The sequence below is a fragment of the Onychomys torridus genome, chromosome 21 (assembly GCF_903995425.1).
Source record: "Onychomys torridus chromosome 21, mOncTor1.1, whole genome shotgun sequence".
NCBI classification, from domain to species: Eukaryota; Metazoa; Chordata; class Mammalia; order Rodentia; family Cricetidae; genus Onychomys; species Onychomys torridus.
This window is the reverse complement of record NC_050463.1, coordinates 16,050,766-16,065,876: the sequence shown is the minus strand read 5'-3', so window position 1 is coordinate 16,065,876 and position 15,111 is coordinate 16,050,766. Positions and strand designations below refer to the sequence as shown.

The 15,111-nt window shown below is 40.2% G+C and overlaps 2 protein-coding genes across 2 annotated transcripts in view; both read right to left on the bottom strand.

The window, feature by feature from the left end:
• The window catches only part of Fbxo11 (F-box protein 11), a 78,446-nt gene that overhangs the window by 22,559 nt on the left and 40,776 nt on the right, over window positions 1–15,111 (bottom strand). The window contains exons 2-7 of the mRNA XM_036171347.1: window positions 6,169–6,293; window positions 5,972–6,053; window positions 5,429–5,573; window positions 2,995–3,124; window positions 1,743–1,826; window positions 1,377–1,509 (exon numbers count right to left, since the gene is read on the bottom strand). Of these exons, the coding sequence (XP_036027240.1) occupies window positions 1,377–1,509; window positions 1,743–1,826; window positions 2,995–3,124; window positions 5,429–5,573; window positions 5,972–6,053; window positions 6,169–6,276 (682 nt within the window). The 5' untranslated portion in view covers window positions 6,277–6,293. The remainder of the gene's footprint in view (window positions 1–1,376; window positions 1,510–1,742; window positions 1,827–2,994; window positions 3,125–5,428; window positions 5,574–5,971; window positions 6,054–6,168; window positions 6,294–15,111) is intronic.
• LOC118571969 (ATP synthase subunit ATP5MPL, mitochondrial-like) lies at window positions 153–903 on the bottom strand. The gene has a single exon (XM_036171348.1). The coding sequence runs from the start codon at window positions 358–360 to the stop codon at window positions 178–180; it is 183 nt and encodes a 60-aa protein (XP_036027241.1). The 5' UTR covers window positions 361–903; the 3' UTR covers window positions 153–177.

The following is a 15,111-nucleotide window of genomic DNA, read 5'->3' as shown; positions in this document are numbered from 1 at the left end:
CAATTAATTTTCAATGGGCACCTCAGCTTTTTTTTTTTGTGCTGCTCACATACATTTATTAATGCCACATTGTAAATGGTACTTAGGTAAGTGCACAGCGATGTTCCATGTTCCCATCTAATACACCTCGCTTAAGTTTAGCCGACGGAATTCATGGTGAGTGGATTCCGGGAGCGGTTAATGATGGCCCTGGGCAGGTGCAGGACTGGAGCCTTGCAAAGCTCTCCTTCTTTTATCAGCACTCTTGATTTTATAAACGATGAAGGTCATTAACCCCATTCCTACCCAAATTTCCTGGTAAACCTGGGTGTAGTAGGGTTTCATGGGGACCCAGACATTCTTAATAAGGCTTTGAAGCATCTCAGCAAGACCAAGGCCATGCCATGGGCCACAACAGAATCCACTAGACTGGGAAAGGTCACTGAGCACGCAGGTGCTGCTCGGGGCCTGCTGGGTGGTACCTCAGTTTTTAAAGTTCTAAGTTTAAAGCTAAAAGGAGCAAAGCTTCTCTCTTTTTGGGGGTGGTGGTGCTGTTATTAGGGCTTGAACAGGTCCTCACACATGCTAGACAAACACTCTACTCTCCACCCCCCTCTTCTTTATGATGGAGATGGAGAAAAGCAGAGGGATTAATGTGGTCTGCCAACTGCATTCTCAAAAAAGAAAATCAAAGATGGAGTCAAATCCTGAAATAACTAATTAGTATTTTAAATAAAACCCTTACTGCATTTAGTGCTAGAAACTTGACTAGTACACAAAGCATCTAAAATCTATAATTTATTTCTTTAAAAATCTAGCAATGGGTGTTAGAGATAGAGAGATGGCTCAGTGGTTGAAAGCCCTTGCAGGTGACTTGGGTCCAGGTTCTAGCACTCACATGGAGACTCACAACCATTTCTAACTCCAGCTTCAGAGGATCTGATGGCCTCTTCTGACTTCTGCAGGCACCAGGTATGTATGTGGTGCACATATATACATAAATACAGGAACACACAAAATAAAATAAATAAATCTAAATACGAAATAGCACAGCAATAAAAACATAGGCATTGGTGTTAGGAAGGTAACTCAGTGGTAGACACTTGCAGAGTGAGTATACACAAAGTCTCGAATTTGAGCCCCCGCAGAAAACAAAATCACATAACTATGTTTTCTCTTTCAATGAGTAACTGACGGCAACTGGAAGAACCAGTGATCTCAAAACACACACATCTGTAATGCTAACCTTTCCTGCTTTTGTTTCCCTGGCATATAAAGTATCCAAAGTATCTTCACTGCTGTGCTTTCCTACCATCAAGATACATTAGCACTAAAAAAAGCCCCAATATGTAAATTAAAGAATATGAACAAAATGCTAATAATGAGTTTCAAAATACCTGCACCAATCATAGTGATTGGAGATTCAATATATATCCATTCGTCAGTATATATTCCAGAATGAACAAAGATAAGCCCATCAAAATGTGCTTCCTGTACTCCACCAAGGGCATCTTCAATAGTATCATAATACTAGAAAAAAAAAATATCAGTACAGAACAGTTATTATCATACAGAACAGAAAGTTACTATCTAAACTCATAAAAATACAAACGAGATAGGACTAGGCCTGTTCACAGCAGCACAGAATAGATGTCACATAACAATGGAAAGGGAGACAAGGGAGAGGTCAACAGAAACACATTCTATTTGAAAACACTGTAACAAAACCCCACATGCCAATTAAAAGATAAAAACAAACATACCAACATATTTTCTCTTCCTTTGTATCTTGCAGGGTTACTATAGAAATGTTCCGCAAATCCCGGCTTTACATGTGCACCTTTATACTAAGATGTCAAAAACAGGACAAACATTGTATATTGTCATAGAAACATAGTATTTTAAGTCAATGTACCAGTGTAACATTTACTAAATATAAAACAATTCTCAACTATCCCAACTAATTTTCAGTCATACAGTAGAATGAAGAAGCTATTCATTACTACCTAGTAAGATAGGCCAACTTTCAATTTCGCCACTATTATTTGGAGCTACAGAATTCTTTGAGATGAGAGTTGTCCCCTGAAGCAGAGGCTGTTTAGTAGCATATGAAATCTCTACCACACTTGATACCAAAGGTGCCCTCTTATGCTCTGACAAAACATCTCAAGACTGCCACATGTTCCCTGACATCTGAGAAAGCAATCACCCCTAGCTGGGAACCACTCAGAATGGACTATAAGAAAATTGAAATATGAAGGGTGTGGTGTAGCGTATACTTTTAATCCCAGCACAAGTTGAGGTAGAGACAGGTGGATCTTTGAGAGTTCTAGGCCAGCCAGGACAACACAGCAAGACCTCAGTTAAAAAAACAAGAAAAGTAAGGTCTTATATGGAATTTTAAAATGACTAAAACTTACTAATCTATGTACAAATGTAAGCAGATCCATTGAAGTCATAACTGTTTATGCTACTGATGCTTCTGCTGTTTTCTTCCCTTTGAGACAGTTTTACTATGTGACAGAGGCTGCCCTTCAATTTAGGATCTTCCTGCCTCAGCATCCTGAGCACTGGGATTTCAGGTGTGTTCATGCACCACTGTGTCCAGTTTATAATCTATTCTTGAATACATGTATTTATTTAATTAAAAGCTCTAATGTATAGTTGTGTGTGGGTATGTGTATGTGAGTGCAGTTGGCTCAGCAGTCCAGAAGAGGGCACCAGATCCCCTGGAGCTGCAGTTACAGGAGGCTGTGAGCTGCCTATGTGGATGCTAGGATTCAAACTCAGGTCCTTTAGAAAAGTAGTGCATGCTCTAACCCCTGAACCATCTCTCTAGTTCTGGATTTATTTAACTTTTTTTTTTTTTTGAGCTGAGGATCGAGCCCAGGGCCTTGCACTTGCTAGGCAAGCGCTCTACCACTGAGCTAAATCCCCAACCTGATTTATTTAATTTTTATAAATAAGTGTATTTACAGATACATAACATAAATCTGTATTTTCTGTATTTCATACCAACTGCTGAAAACTCTCTTTCCATGGATTTGGATGTTCGTATTCTTCTGGATTAATCTGGTAGAATTTACCAGGTTCAGGATGCATCATAGGGCGGGTATATTCAAATACTTCCATATATAATCGTTTCCTGAAGGGAAAAAAGGAATTAAAGATTTCTTTATAAAAATACTCTCTAGATTAATAAAATATTAAATGTTATCTGAATGACCAAAGTTTCAATACGGACAGATGACTTAAATAGCAAAATATAGAAATCAATTAACTGATTAGTTTCTAAGATGGTACTGGTGGTGCAGGGCTTCTGTGTGGTCCAGGCTGGCTCCAAACTCCTGAGCTCAAGGAACCTCCTGCCTTCTTACCCTTCTGAGTAGCTGGGACCACCTTTTATTTTTTCCCCCTTTAAGACAGGGTCTACTATGTAGCTCTGGCTGTCCTGGAACTCACTCTGTAGAGCAGGCTGGCCTGAACAAAAGGTCCACCTGCCTCTGCCTCCCAAGTGCTGGGATTTAAAGCATGTGCCACTACACCTAGCTGACAAAGTATAATTTAAAAAATTATTAATTATTAATTAAAAAAATTAATTAAAAAAAGCAGGTAGTGGTCACATACACCTTTGATTCCAGAACTCAGGAGGCAGAGGCAGGCAGATCTGTGTGAGTTCGAGGCCAGCCTGGTCTACAGAGTGAGATCCAGGACAGGCAAAGCTGCTACACAGGGAAATTCAGTCTCAAAACACCAAAAAGATCCAGCCTACATGCCATGTACACGTGGAGGTCAAAGACAATTGTGGAAGCAGTCTCCCTCCTTCCACCACGTGGGTTCTGGAGAGCAAATGCAGCGGTGTGGCTTGGTGGTAAGTGTCTTCCCGTCCGAGCCGGCTCAGCAGCAGCTCAGGGTAACAAGCCTAGCCCTGCTCAGTTCACTTTTTGTTTCATGTCGTTTCCTTTGGTTTTTCCTTCTTTCTTTTGGACAGAGTCCCATGTAAGCTCACATTTCCTAGGCAGCTACGGAACTGAGTCTCTTGCCTCTACCACCCACATGCTAAAATTATAGGGGTGCACAACACCTGGCTTTTTTCTGAAGTCAGAGTCACTTACTTGCATGAGTTTTGTGTGTGCACCAGAGTGGTGCTGGAACCCAACCAGGTCCTCTGAGAGGGGAGTGAGCATTGTAGCCCTTACCTCATTTCCTTACTGCTGGAAGGAAATGACCTCCAGTTTCCTACTCATTAACTACATGTTGTTAGGAAAAAGTGTGCAAAAGTGAAAACATTTTCATAGATAGAATGACTGGGGCAAAGGGAATGTGTATTCAAAGTTTATGAATATAATCATTTTCAGGTATGTGTAACACACACATACATTCTCAATCAATCTCTCTCAACTATGAGATTTAAGGAATTATTTTAAATTACACTTAGATTTTTCCCTAGTTTCAGTTTTTGAGACAGTTTTCCTGTGTAGCCCTGGCTGTCCTGGAACTCACTCTGTAGACCAGGTTGGCCTCAAACTTACAGAGATCCACCTGCCTCTGCTTCCTGAGTGCTGGAATAAAAAGCGTGCGCCACCATCACCCCAGCTGACTTTTTCTCTTTTGCTGGCCTGGAATTCTATTTGTAGGCCAAACTGGCCTTGAACTCTGCCTGCCTCTGCTGGGATAAAGGTGTGTGCCACCAGCACAACTAGCCCTGCTTTCAAAAACCAGGTAACACTTCATTGAGGAGCCTGTACCAACGCTTAGGTATGTAGGTATGTCTTTATGTCTTCTGAGCTTCTCTCTCTCTCTCTCTCTCTCTCTCTCTCTCTCTCTCTCTCTCTCTCTGTCTGTGTGTGTGTGTGTGTGTGTGTGTGTGTGTGTGTGTGTGTGTGTTTGGAGACAGGGTTTCTCTGTGTAGCCTTGGCTGTCCTAGAACTCGCTCTGTAGACCAGGTTGGCCAGGCAGTGGTAGCACATACCTTTAATCCCAGCACCCAGGAAACAGGCAGGCAGATTTATGTGAGCATCTTTCCTGACCCTGGTACTTAAGTCTATACCAAAATATCTTTGTTAAGCCCTAACTGCTTCATTAAAGGAAAAAAAGGTAAAGTGAAATGAGTTAGGTGTGGTGGCATATACCTGCATCCCAGGCTGGACCAGGAGGGCCAGGAGTTCAAGGGCAGCCTCAGCTACACAAGATTCAGTCTTCAACACCCCACCAGAACCCACAAATAAAACGTTTCTTCCCAAATCACTCAACTGTTATCAACTTGTAAATAACAGAAACAATTTCGTTTACTGGTCTATAAATATTTCTTGGATTGACAAGTCCTCCACATTTATGATATTCAGGTAACAGAATTTGCAAACATTTTAATTTTAACTACTTAGCTGTCACTAGAAACTTACACTTGCATACACATACTATATTTCAAGATAACAAGGTGTTCACTTACCACAAAATTGGATCATTAGCAAGTTCACTGAAGCGTTTACACACACAAGCGGCTCTGCAAAGATCCTGTTCCAGCAAATAAGAGAAGATTTTTAAAACTACTTCATCTGGCAGTTTCTCCTGAAGATACTGTTCAGCAGGTGCTGCTAAAAAGAGATTAACAAACAAAATGTAAACAATTCATTATCAAGCAATGACTTCCTCATTAAAGACTACTTTATCTAACAAATAGCTTGTATGTTTTGATGAGTTATATTTTCCTTTTATCTTACATATATGTACACACACACACACACACACACACACACACACACACACACACACACACAGAGGTTTTTGTTTTATGTTAAAGGCAATAATCTTGAAAAGTTTCCTAGGCTGGCCTTGAACTCACTAACTTAGGCAGGCACTTAATTTTCCAACCCTCTAACACCACACATGCCCTTATTAGCCTCCTAAGTAGCTTGGGTTTATGACTTGTGGTCTCAAATGTAAGTTTTTAAAACCCACTGTTTCTTACTCCCTAGCTTTCCATTCAAAATACCTGACAGATCTTGTGACTTCCCAGATACTCTTGCACGCTTTGCTCGATGGCCAAAGTTTTCTGTAGTTGAAGTTGAGGCACCCTTCAAAACCAGAGAGAAAATGTATCAATCAAACAGTTCTACAGTATACAATTACCTCTCAAAAGCTGTGCTTCCCCCCAATTCTCTCATTACAAAACAATCACAGTGAACTGACCTCCATACTGCTCTTGGTAGGACACGCTGTTCTTTTTGGCAGAAGAGTTTTTCTACGAAGTTGGTATGGACTATTTTGTGCACCAGGACCTGATTCTTCTGCAACCATATCTGCAGGAACATCATCTGTAAAAGATAAAAGAAAAATGATACTCATCTTTTGAATAAAAATGTCAACTTTGGCAAGAGAAAGGAGCAATCCAATTTTTATGTGAAATTCCAGCCAACTGGATGACTATCTGACAGATGTTAGACGTCTTATAAGCTTGGAACACACTGAAGAAGAAAGGGAAAGAAGTGGAGAGATACCTAGTCAAGGAGAGGAGCAGGACAGAACAGTGAAACAGGTCAGCAGACTGGCAAGGGGTGCCATCGCAAAGCAGAGATGGGAGGTGTCACCTCTGAAGAGAGGCAGGTCAATACTGTGTACTAGACACAACTAGGTGGGAAGAATACCCACAGAGGGTGGTCTGAGATCTGATGCTAGAGATTAGGAACATGAAAGAAATCTGCCGGGGAGGGGAAGGGAGAGGCTGAGTCTCACATAGCGGAGGTGATGGCAGAGATGGATTACATGTAACAACAGAGTGACATGATGGCCAAATAAATACACAGGATAATGGAAGCCATATTTCTGTTAAAGAAAACAGCTATAAATATAAAAACAGAAAGCCCTGGTAAGCCCTTTGATGTTGAGACTGGAATTAAAGGTATAAAGTGTGAACTCATGATTTTCAACCACAGATATAGAAATACAGATGTAAATATTTAGATGTTCATGGAAAAGGTGCTTATCATCCTTAACTCTCTCCACATCTGAGAATACGAAGCTTCTCAAAGTAATGAGCATGACTAATATTTGGATCTTGCTTCTGAATAACATTTTTAATAAAAGGAAGTTTTCATACTTGTTGGAAAAATGATAGATCCCAGGGCTCAGGCAGGAAAAGTACAAAATAAGCCTAGAATATCTTGCGGCAGAACGAAAGTACTTGAGAATGATGAGATCATATACAATAAGGTGAAAGTGAGCTTGAAAAGGCAAGATTAAGCTGGAGCATCGAAAGTAGTAACCAAGGCAAAGGTACAATCCATAAAAGAACACTGATATAAATACGCTGAAAAGTATGACAAGTACTTCAAAGTTATTTCCCTAGAGACTAAGGAGTGAAACAGGATGTCAACTGTGTTAAGAGCTAGAGTTAACAGCATTAAGAAGACAAACTGAAACTGCCCCACCCAATAGCATCTAACAGATTTTCTATGATATCCCTTACAAAGATGTGTAACAGGAAGTCATTATGAAGAATCAAACAAGCCCAAATTTGTTCTATGAAGTAAAATGGTCTCTGTTAAAACAGAGCAAAAAAGTTGTTCTGTAGGAAGAGATAGGACAAGTAAACACAACCCGTGGCTCTTGTGCGGAAGAACACTACCTCCCCAAGCCCACCAATTACTGAAACCTGGAAACTTCGAGATTGGAAACAGGATGTACCCATGTTAACTCCATGGTTCTTTAAAGAGTCTTGTTTGTAGGACACAGATACTCACGAAGTAGGGTATAAAAAGGTGATTTAACATTTAAAGGACTGGGGACCTCTCTAAAGCTCATTCTCTAAGTTTGGATTAAAAAAAAAATCTTAAAAATTTCAACCCAAACAAGCCAAAAGAAGATAGACAGGGAAAAAATGACTACAATACATTACAAAGGGGCGGTCTGTTCACAAATCCACACATGATTTATGGTGGTACATAAGATAGAGACAAGACAGTTCTCAATTAAGGAAGTACAAATAAAAACAACAGTAAGAGATGGGCGGTGGAGGCAGAGGCAGGCGGATCTCTGTGAGTTCGAGGCCAGCCTGGGCTACAGAGTGAGATCCAGGACAGGCACCAAAACTACACAGAGAAACCCTGTCTCGAAAAACAAACAAACAAAAAAAAGTAAGATAAATGAATAAATATAACATACACACACATACAGACAGGATTTCAAGACAGGGTTTCTCTGTGTAGTCCAGGCTGTCCTAGAACTCACTCTGTAGACCAGGCTGGCCTTGAACTCAGAGATCCACCTGCCTTTCTGCCTAAAGGCGTGTGCTTCTGCCACCATCTGGTTGATAATTTTTGTTTATCTACCACATTACACAAAGGACAATTTGCATACTAGAGCCATCAAGGCTAAGAGGAAAGCCTCTTCACTGCTTTCCGAAGGCAGTGTGGCAAGTGTAACTTAGCTATCCATTTCTGACAGCTGACCCTGCAGCTGTCGTCATGGGCAGCAGCCAGAATGCCCACTGTCAGACAGCTCACGATGGATGCTACACAGTGTGATGAAGCACTACCCCACTATACAGGGTGGCATACACATCAGGGCTGCCAGCACTCGCAGGAGAGGGGGCAGAGGCAGGCAGATCTCTGTGAACTCAAGGCCAGCCTGGTATAAAAGAGTGAGTTCCAAGATAGCTAGGGCTACACAAAGAAACCCTGTTTGAAAAAAACAAAAACAAATACAAACTCAAAACAAAAAACAACAAACATCAGGGCTGGAGATTGTAGCTTAGTAAGAGTGTCAATTATTATGTACAAGGCCCAAATTGCAAAACTCAGACAAAACACTGAAAAAGAAACAAACCAACATAAACCCTGTACATGTGGAACTCGTTCAGGGAACAAACATACTCTCCATGAGACAGGGAGTCAACCTGAAGAGGCTCTTATTGGCTAAAGAAAAGATGTGACTGGAGAGATGGTTCAGTGGTTAAGAGCACTGGCTGCTCTTCCAGATGACTCAGGTTCAATTCCTAGCATGTACACAGGGTTAACAACTCCAGTTTCAGGTGATCTGGCTGGAACCTTCTGGCTTTTTCAGGCACTAGGCATGCATGTGGTGCATAGACAGACATGCAGACAAAATACTCAAATTCATAAAATAAAAAACTCGTACTTCCTGGCTTAACCTGAACCATCAAATGACCAACAGACAAAAAATGGCTCCCCTACAGACACACACTCCAGAAGAAAATAATAAAACTGCAGAATCACTACTTTGCAATTTCTTAATGTTAACAGACTTAGCCATTGAACATCAATCATCCCTAGTATAAGTAAAAGAGAAACCAGACTTTATATTTCCTCCAGGAAGAATAGAAGCCTGGGAAAGAGCATCAAAATGATCTGAAAGCTTAGCTGTTATTATTTCACTTAAACGTTGTTTTTAGCTGGGTATCAGGCACATGCTTATTACCTCAGCATGCAGAAGGCTAAAGCTAGAAGATCAAGAGTTTGAGGCTTCTCTGGGATACAGATGTGGTTTCTGTTGTTTTTGTTTCTGTTTTTCAAGACAGGGTTTTTGTGGTCCTAGCTGTCTTGGAACTCACTTTGTAGATCAGGCTGACCTTGAACACAGAGATCCTCCTCCTGCCCCTGCTTCCTGAGTACTGGGATTAAAGGTGTGTGCCACCACTGCCCAAAGTGTTCTTTTAAAACCATTTTCAAATAAAACTCGGAAAACCAAGTTTTCCACTGGAGTCAGAAAATACAGCATGTGACTTACTAGGTATGTGTGGAGCCCCTTCTTCTGTGCTTTAATGTGGTTAGTTTATCTGTGTCTAAAAGAACATGTATAGTCTTTTGTCTTTTAAACAAGCTTTGATACATATCAGGCAGGAACTCTACCAATTGAGGTCTATCTCCAGCCCCTAGAGCCTGCATTTTAGAGTACAATATAGTTACATTTTACAACACAATTTTAAAATCTCTAAAAAGCAAGTTATTAATATGATGTTCAAACAGTCTGTCTGTCCTTTCTTGTGAGTAGAACTAGTATGGTTATCTACTGGCTTCAGAAAGAAATATGCTAAAATCTCCCACTGCATTACTAGGTAGGCTATTTAACCTATACATCTTTGTTTTATATACTCCAAGATGTTAACTGGATACAGATCAAGATTACTAATTCCTGGTGAATTATGTGATAGCTCTCTTTATTCTTTTCATTAAAAATATAGACAAGCATCCTAATATAAGCATTGTTTTAGGCAATACCACCACCCTTTCTGAAACAGGGTTGTGTTATATAGTCACATATCCTTGGAACTAGTGATGTAGACCAGGTTGGCCTCAAACTTGGGATGACCCTCCCACCCATTTCTCCCTATGGTTAAAGGCATGCACTATCAACCTAAATTTTTGAAAGTTGATTTGGCTTACCTTTTCACACTGGTCTGTTAAAACTTTCATCATGCTTTATTTCCTTTAATCTCTTAGAATACTTATTTTTTGTTTCATTTTGTTTTTTATTGTATGTGAATTCACAGGCCAACTTTCAGGAGTTATTCCATCCACCATGAATTCCTGAACCCATGTCAGGCTTGTGCACCAAGTCCTTTACCATCTCACCCCTCCTAATTACTTTATACATGTTTTATATTATCTTTAAGTTCTATCATTGAGTTTGTTCTTGAGTGTTGGCCTAGTAGGTTCTTTTTCTAGTCACTATGAACAGTTAGGGATGTTTTCAACTTCTAAGCCAAATATCTGGGTCTGTGCAAGCTGTTTTAAAAAGTCCCAATGTCACACTTAAAAATACTCATTTTTTATGTGTATGAAATGTTTCACTTGCATAAATTTATGTGCACCACGTGCATGTCTGGTGCCTATGGAAGTCAGAAGAGGGCTTTGGATACCATGGAACTGGAAATGGCTGTGAGCTTGGAAATGAACCCAGGTTCTCTTGAAGAGCAACAAGTATGTGTGTACTAGAGTTCTACCTGAGTCCCATATGACAGCCAGGACCACACAAGACCCTGTGCTACCGTACCACAGCACTATCTCCCACTCTTGCCTTAGGGTCCTCTCATTTCCAGCACCCGTGACTCCCCTCCTCCTTCCTTGGGGTTCAGCTACAGTTCTGTGATGTCTCTCTGCTACGTTTGCAGTCTATGCACACACTGGACTGGTATTTCTATCAGCCTAGTTTAGTCATGCTTCAGAGTAATGTTCTGAAGACTCAAAATACAGTATCATACTGTGGGCTATCTTTCTGTATGCTGTGAATATGTGATGCTCTAATTGGTTGATAATTAAAGCTGCATTGGCCTATGGCAGGGCAGGATGGAGCCAGGTGGGAAAATCCAAGAGAGTTAGTGGGAAGACAAAGAAGAGGAAGGAGACACTGCCAGCCACCGGCAGGAGAAACAAAATGTGAAAATATCTGTTAAGCCATGGCTGCGTGGCAACTTATAGATGAATAGAAACAGGTTAATTTAAGATGTAAGAGCTAGCTAGCAAGAAGCTTGAGCCATGGCCATCCATTTGTAACTGATGTTAAGCCTCTGTGTATTGAACTGGTCTGAGCGGCTGCAGGACTGGGAGGGATACAGGAAAACTTCAGCTATAGTATCAACTTTGTTTTCTAGCCACCAGCGTCTCTTTGTTTTGTCTTTGAAGGAACATGTACATCTTCCTTACTATGGTATAGTTGCTGCGGTGGTTTGAATAAGATCACCACCAGAGGCTCCTATATTTGACTGCTTAGTCCCCAGGGAGAGGAACTCTTTGATAGGATTAGAAGGGTTAGGAGGTGGGCCTTCTTGGAGGAGTGTGTCACAGGGTGGGCTTTGAGAGTTCAAAAGCCAGGCCCAGTGCATCTCTCACTCTGCTTGCAGATCAGGATGCAGCTCCTAGCTGCTTCTCCAGTATCATATCTGCATGACATCATGCTCCCCACCATGATGATAACTGGCTAAACCTCTGAAACCATAAGCAAACCCCCAATTAAATGCTTTCTTTCCTAAGAGCTGCCTTGGAACCAGGTGTGGTGGTGAGTCTTTAATCCCAGCACTGGGGAGGCAGAGGCAGGCAGATCTTTGAGCTTGAGGTCAGCCTGGTCTGCAGAGTGAGTTCCAGAACAGCTAGGGATCCATAGAGAAACCCTGTCTTGAAAACAAAACAAAACCACCAAAAAACCAAACAACCAAAAACAAACAAGTTGCCCTGGTGCTGTTTCTCTTCACAGCAATAGAACAGTGACTAAGACCATTGCCTTAATTATTTTTACCTTTGCTGTATCATATTTTAGCAAAATTATAACCTCTGAGGGTTACACCTTCACTGTTTCATCTTAGCACCTATAAAGACTCAGTAAATGTTGATTCCTCTCCATAGAGAATACTTAATTTCCACAACCAATGAGAACTATAATGATCTTTTTTGTTTGTTTGTTTGTTTGTTTTTCCGAGACTGGGTTTCTCTGTGTAGCTTTGCATCTTTCCTGGATCTCACTCTGTAGACCAGGCTGGCCTCGAACTCACAGAGATCCACCTGCTTCTGCCTCCCAAGTGCTGGGACTACAGGCGTGCACCACCGCCCTGCCAGAGAACTATAATGATCTTTACTGAAGAATGAACAGATAGGAACTGACTTAACTTTTCGTTTCTCCAGATTTACATTTTTTTAAACATTATTTTTTGTTCCTTCCTAAAATTATAGAAGCATTCCCCAAGACAGATCTATTCTGCATACAAGAATAGATAAAATAAGATTTATTATATAAATAAGAAAAACAATATATAAAGCCAATGGTCATGGTAGCTACCAAATACTGAGAGACTAATTCAATTGGGGCTTTGCTAGGTAACCCTGCACTTAGACATACATGTAATCTCAAAAGTAAGAATAGCAACAAAAAGTTACTATGCAATTCAACAGAAAGCTACATATACATACATAACACACACACATATATATATATACACACACACACATATGTAATCAAAATTTATTTTTACATTTCTAGACTTTTCTTCAAATCCTATGTGTGTGTGTGTGTGTGTGTGTGTGTGTGTGTGTGTGTGTATTCTAGAATTTTCCATATGAATTGGAACCACTAGGATAAGGAAGGCCCTCAGAAAATAAACAGGTTTCTTAATTTAAAAGTAAATATTTAACAACTTGATAATTAAGTAGCAATGAAAATGTATTAGGATGCAAATAACAATCTGGTATCCATCCAGCCTGAGGCTAGAACATCTTGATTTTTACATATATTTGTGACCATCTCAAAGGTTTGCAGAATGTAGTCTATGGAGATTAATATATAGAAGCCACCCCTCCACACACAAAGACGACTTACAAAGAGCAGGCTGGACGGGCTGCACTGGAGGCTGTGCTGCTAACAACCGTGTGTTTAGAAACAGCTCCGAGCCTTACAGTGCAAAGCACTACCACTTGACAACTGTTTCTAACACGGCTGGGAAACACTGCTGCTTTTTCCCAATTTAAAACTATCCATGACACACTGAAATCAAGAGAACACTTACTTTAAATATTCTTTAATTTAACTATTTTTACCTAAAGCAGAGGTATTTTAAGATAGAGAATCAAAAAATAAGTATGTTAAATTTGTTTTAAAAAGCTTGACCTGCCGTACAATGTGATCAGATCCTAGCTATACTTAGACTACAAATTTTTAAAATTTAACCATTTGGTACAATGCTACATGATCCCCTGCAGTAATATATTTAGTTACATAAACAGGTACATGTGTCTATTAAATTTCACCATCACATAACTGTAGGGATTAGCTTAATCCTTCTTTAAAAAAAAAAGTTAAAAACACACATACTTAGGCTACTCAAAAAGATCAATCACTTTGGCTATTTTCTACCTACTTAGAGACGCCCAATCTTTGCTGTTATGAATATCAGAAACCCAGTGAGGACTCATCTCTACTGCAGAAGTTTACAACGTTCTGTGGTGAAGTGCACAGCATGAAGCATGGTCACCACGCCTTTGCGGAACGAGTGAAAGGAGGAACGGCTGGGCCAGCCTGCTGCTAGCTACAGTGAAACAGGGGCCAGACCCACGACCGACAAGTGCGGGCTACCAAAAGAGACTGCTGCATGCCTGCATCAGAAAGCACAGACCAGGTTTCACAGATGATGTGTCATCCAATTCATGAGAAAACTGCACTGTAAGTAATACAGAATATTTTTGCTCAATGGACTAGTCTTATTATTTTTATGTCAAAATTACTGATAGTGTCCATAAAGAAAATCTGTTCCAGAACTGATTAAATTTTATAGCTTTAAAGTGAAAAATAAAATCTCTCCATTTTTGACAACTACTAATCCGAGTTTATATTTCCTTGGGAACACTTAGCTCTTCCCTGTTACGTACCACAACCTGTGTTCTCAAGACATTTTTCTTAGGCTTTGAGGAGAAGAGTGCAAAACAGCCCCTTATCTTTGTAAAATGAGCATCATAAAAATTCCTGAATTTATTTTTATTTATTAGTGTGTGTCTATGTGAATGCAGGTATAAATGCATGTCATGTGTGGAAGTCAGAGGAAAACTTTTGGGAATTGGTTCCCTCCTTCTTAATGTGGATGCCTGGGACTGACCTCAAACTATCAGGCTTCCTTCTGTGGTAAGCATTTTAACCTGCCAAGCCATCCTGCAAGCCTAAAAATTCTTTCCTTCAAAAGAGGTTCCTTCTCCTTTCATACTGTTCATTCAGTTTTGAATCTTCATCATACCCACCTGTCAACATTCATAAATGCATTCCTATTCTTTTGAACAAGAAGTTATTTTGAAAGTTAGTGACTTTCTAAGGTTGTTTTGAGACAATGTCTCATTATGTAGCCTAGGCTGGCCTGGAACTCACTATGTAGCCAAGGCTAGCCTTGAACTCACAAAGTTCCTCCTGTCTCTGCTTCCTTAGTGCTGAGATTAAAGGTGCAAACCACCATGTCCAGCAACTTGTGTACATTTTAATTCTCCCCAAGTTCAATATTAACTAGTTAACAAGGTAATTAAAAGCAGTGTTAGAGCTGTGTGGAAGCTGATGTGACTAAGTATCAAATTTATCATCAGAATGACCATTGCTCCAAACTAATGAGCTCAATCTTAACATACAGCTTAAGGGGAAAACATCTAGCCT

Excerpts from the sequence above, each read along its gene's own strand:
- LOC118571969 (XM_036171348.1), bottom strand. The coding sequence starts at position 360 with ATGCTTCAAAGCCTTATTAAGAATGTCTGGGTCCCCATGAAACCCTAC.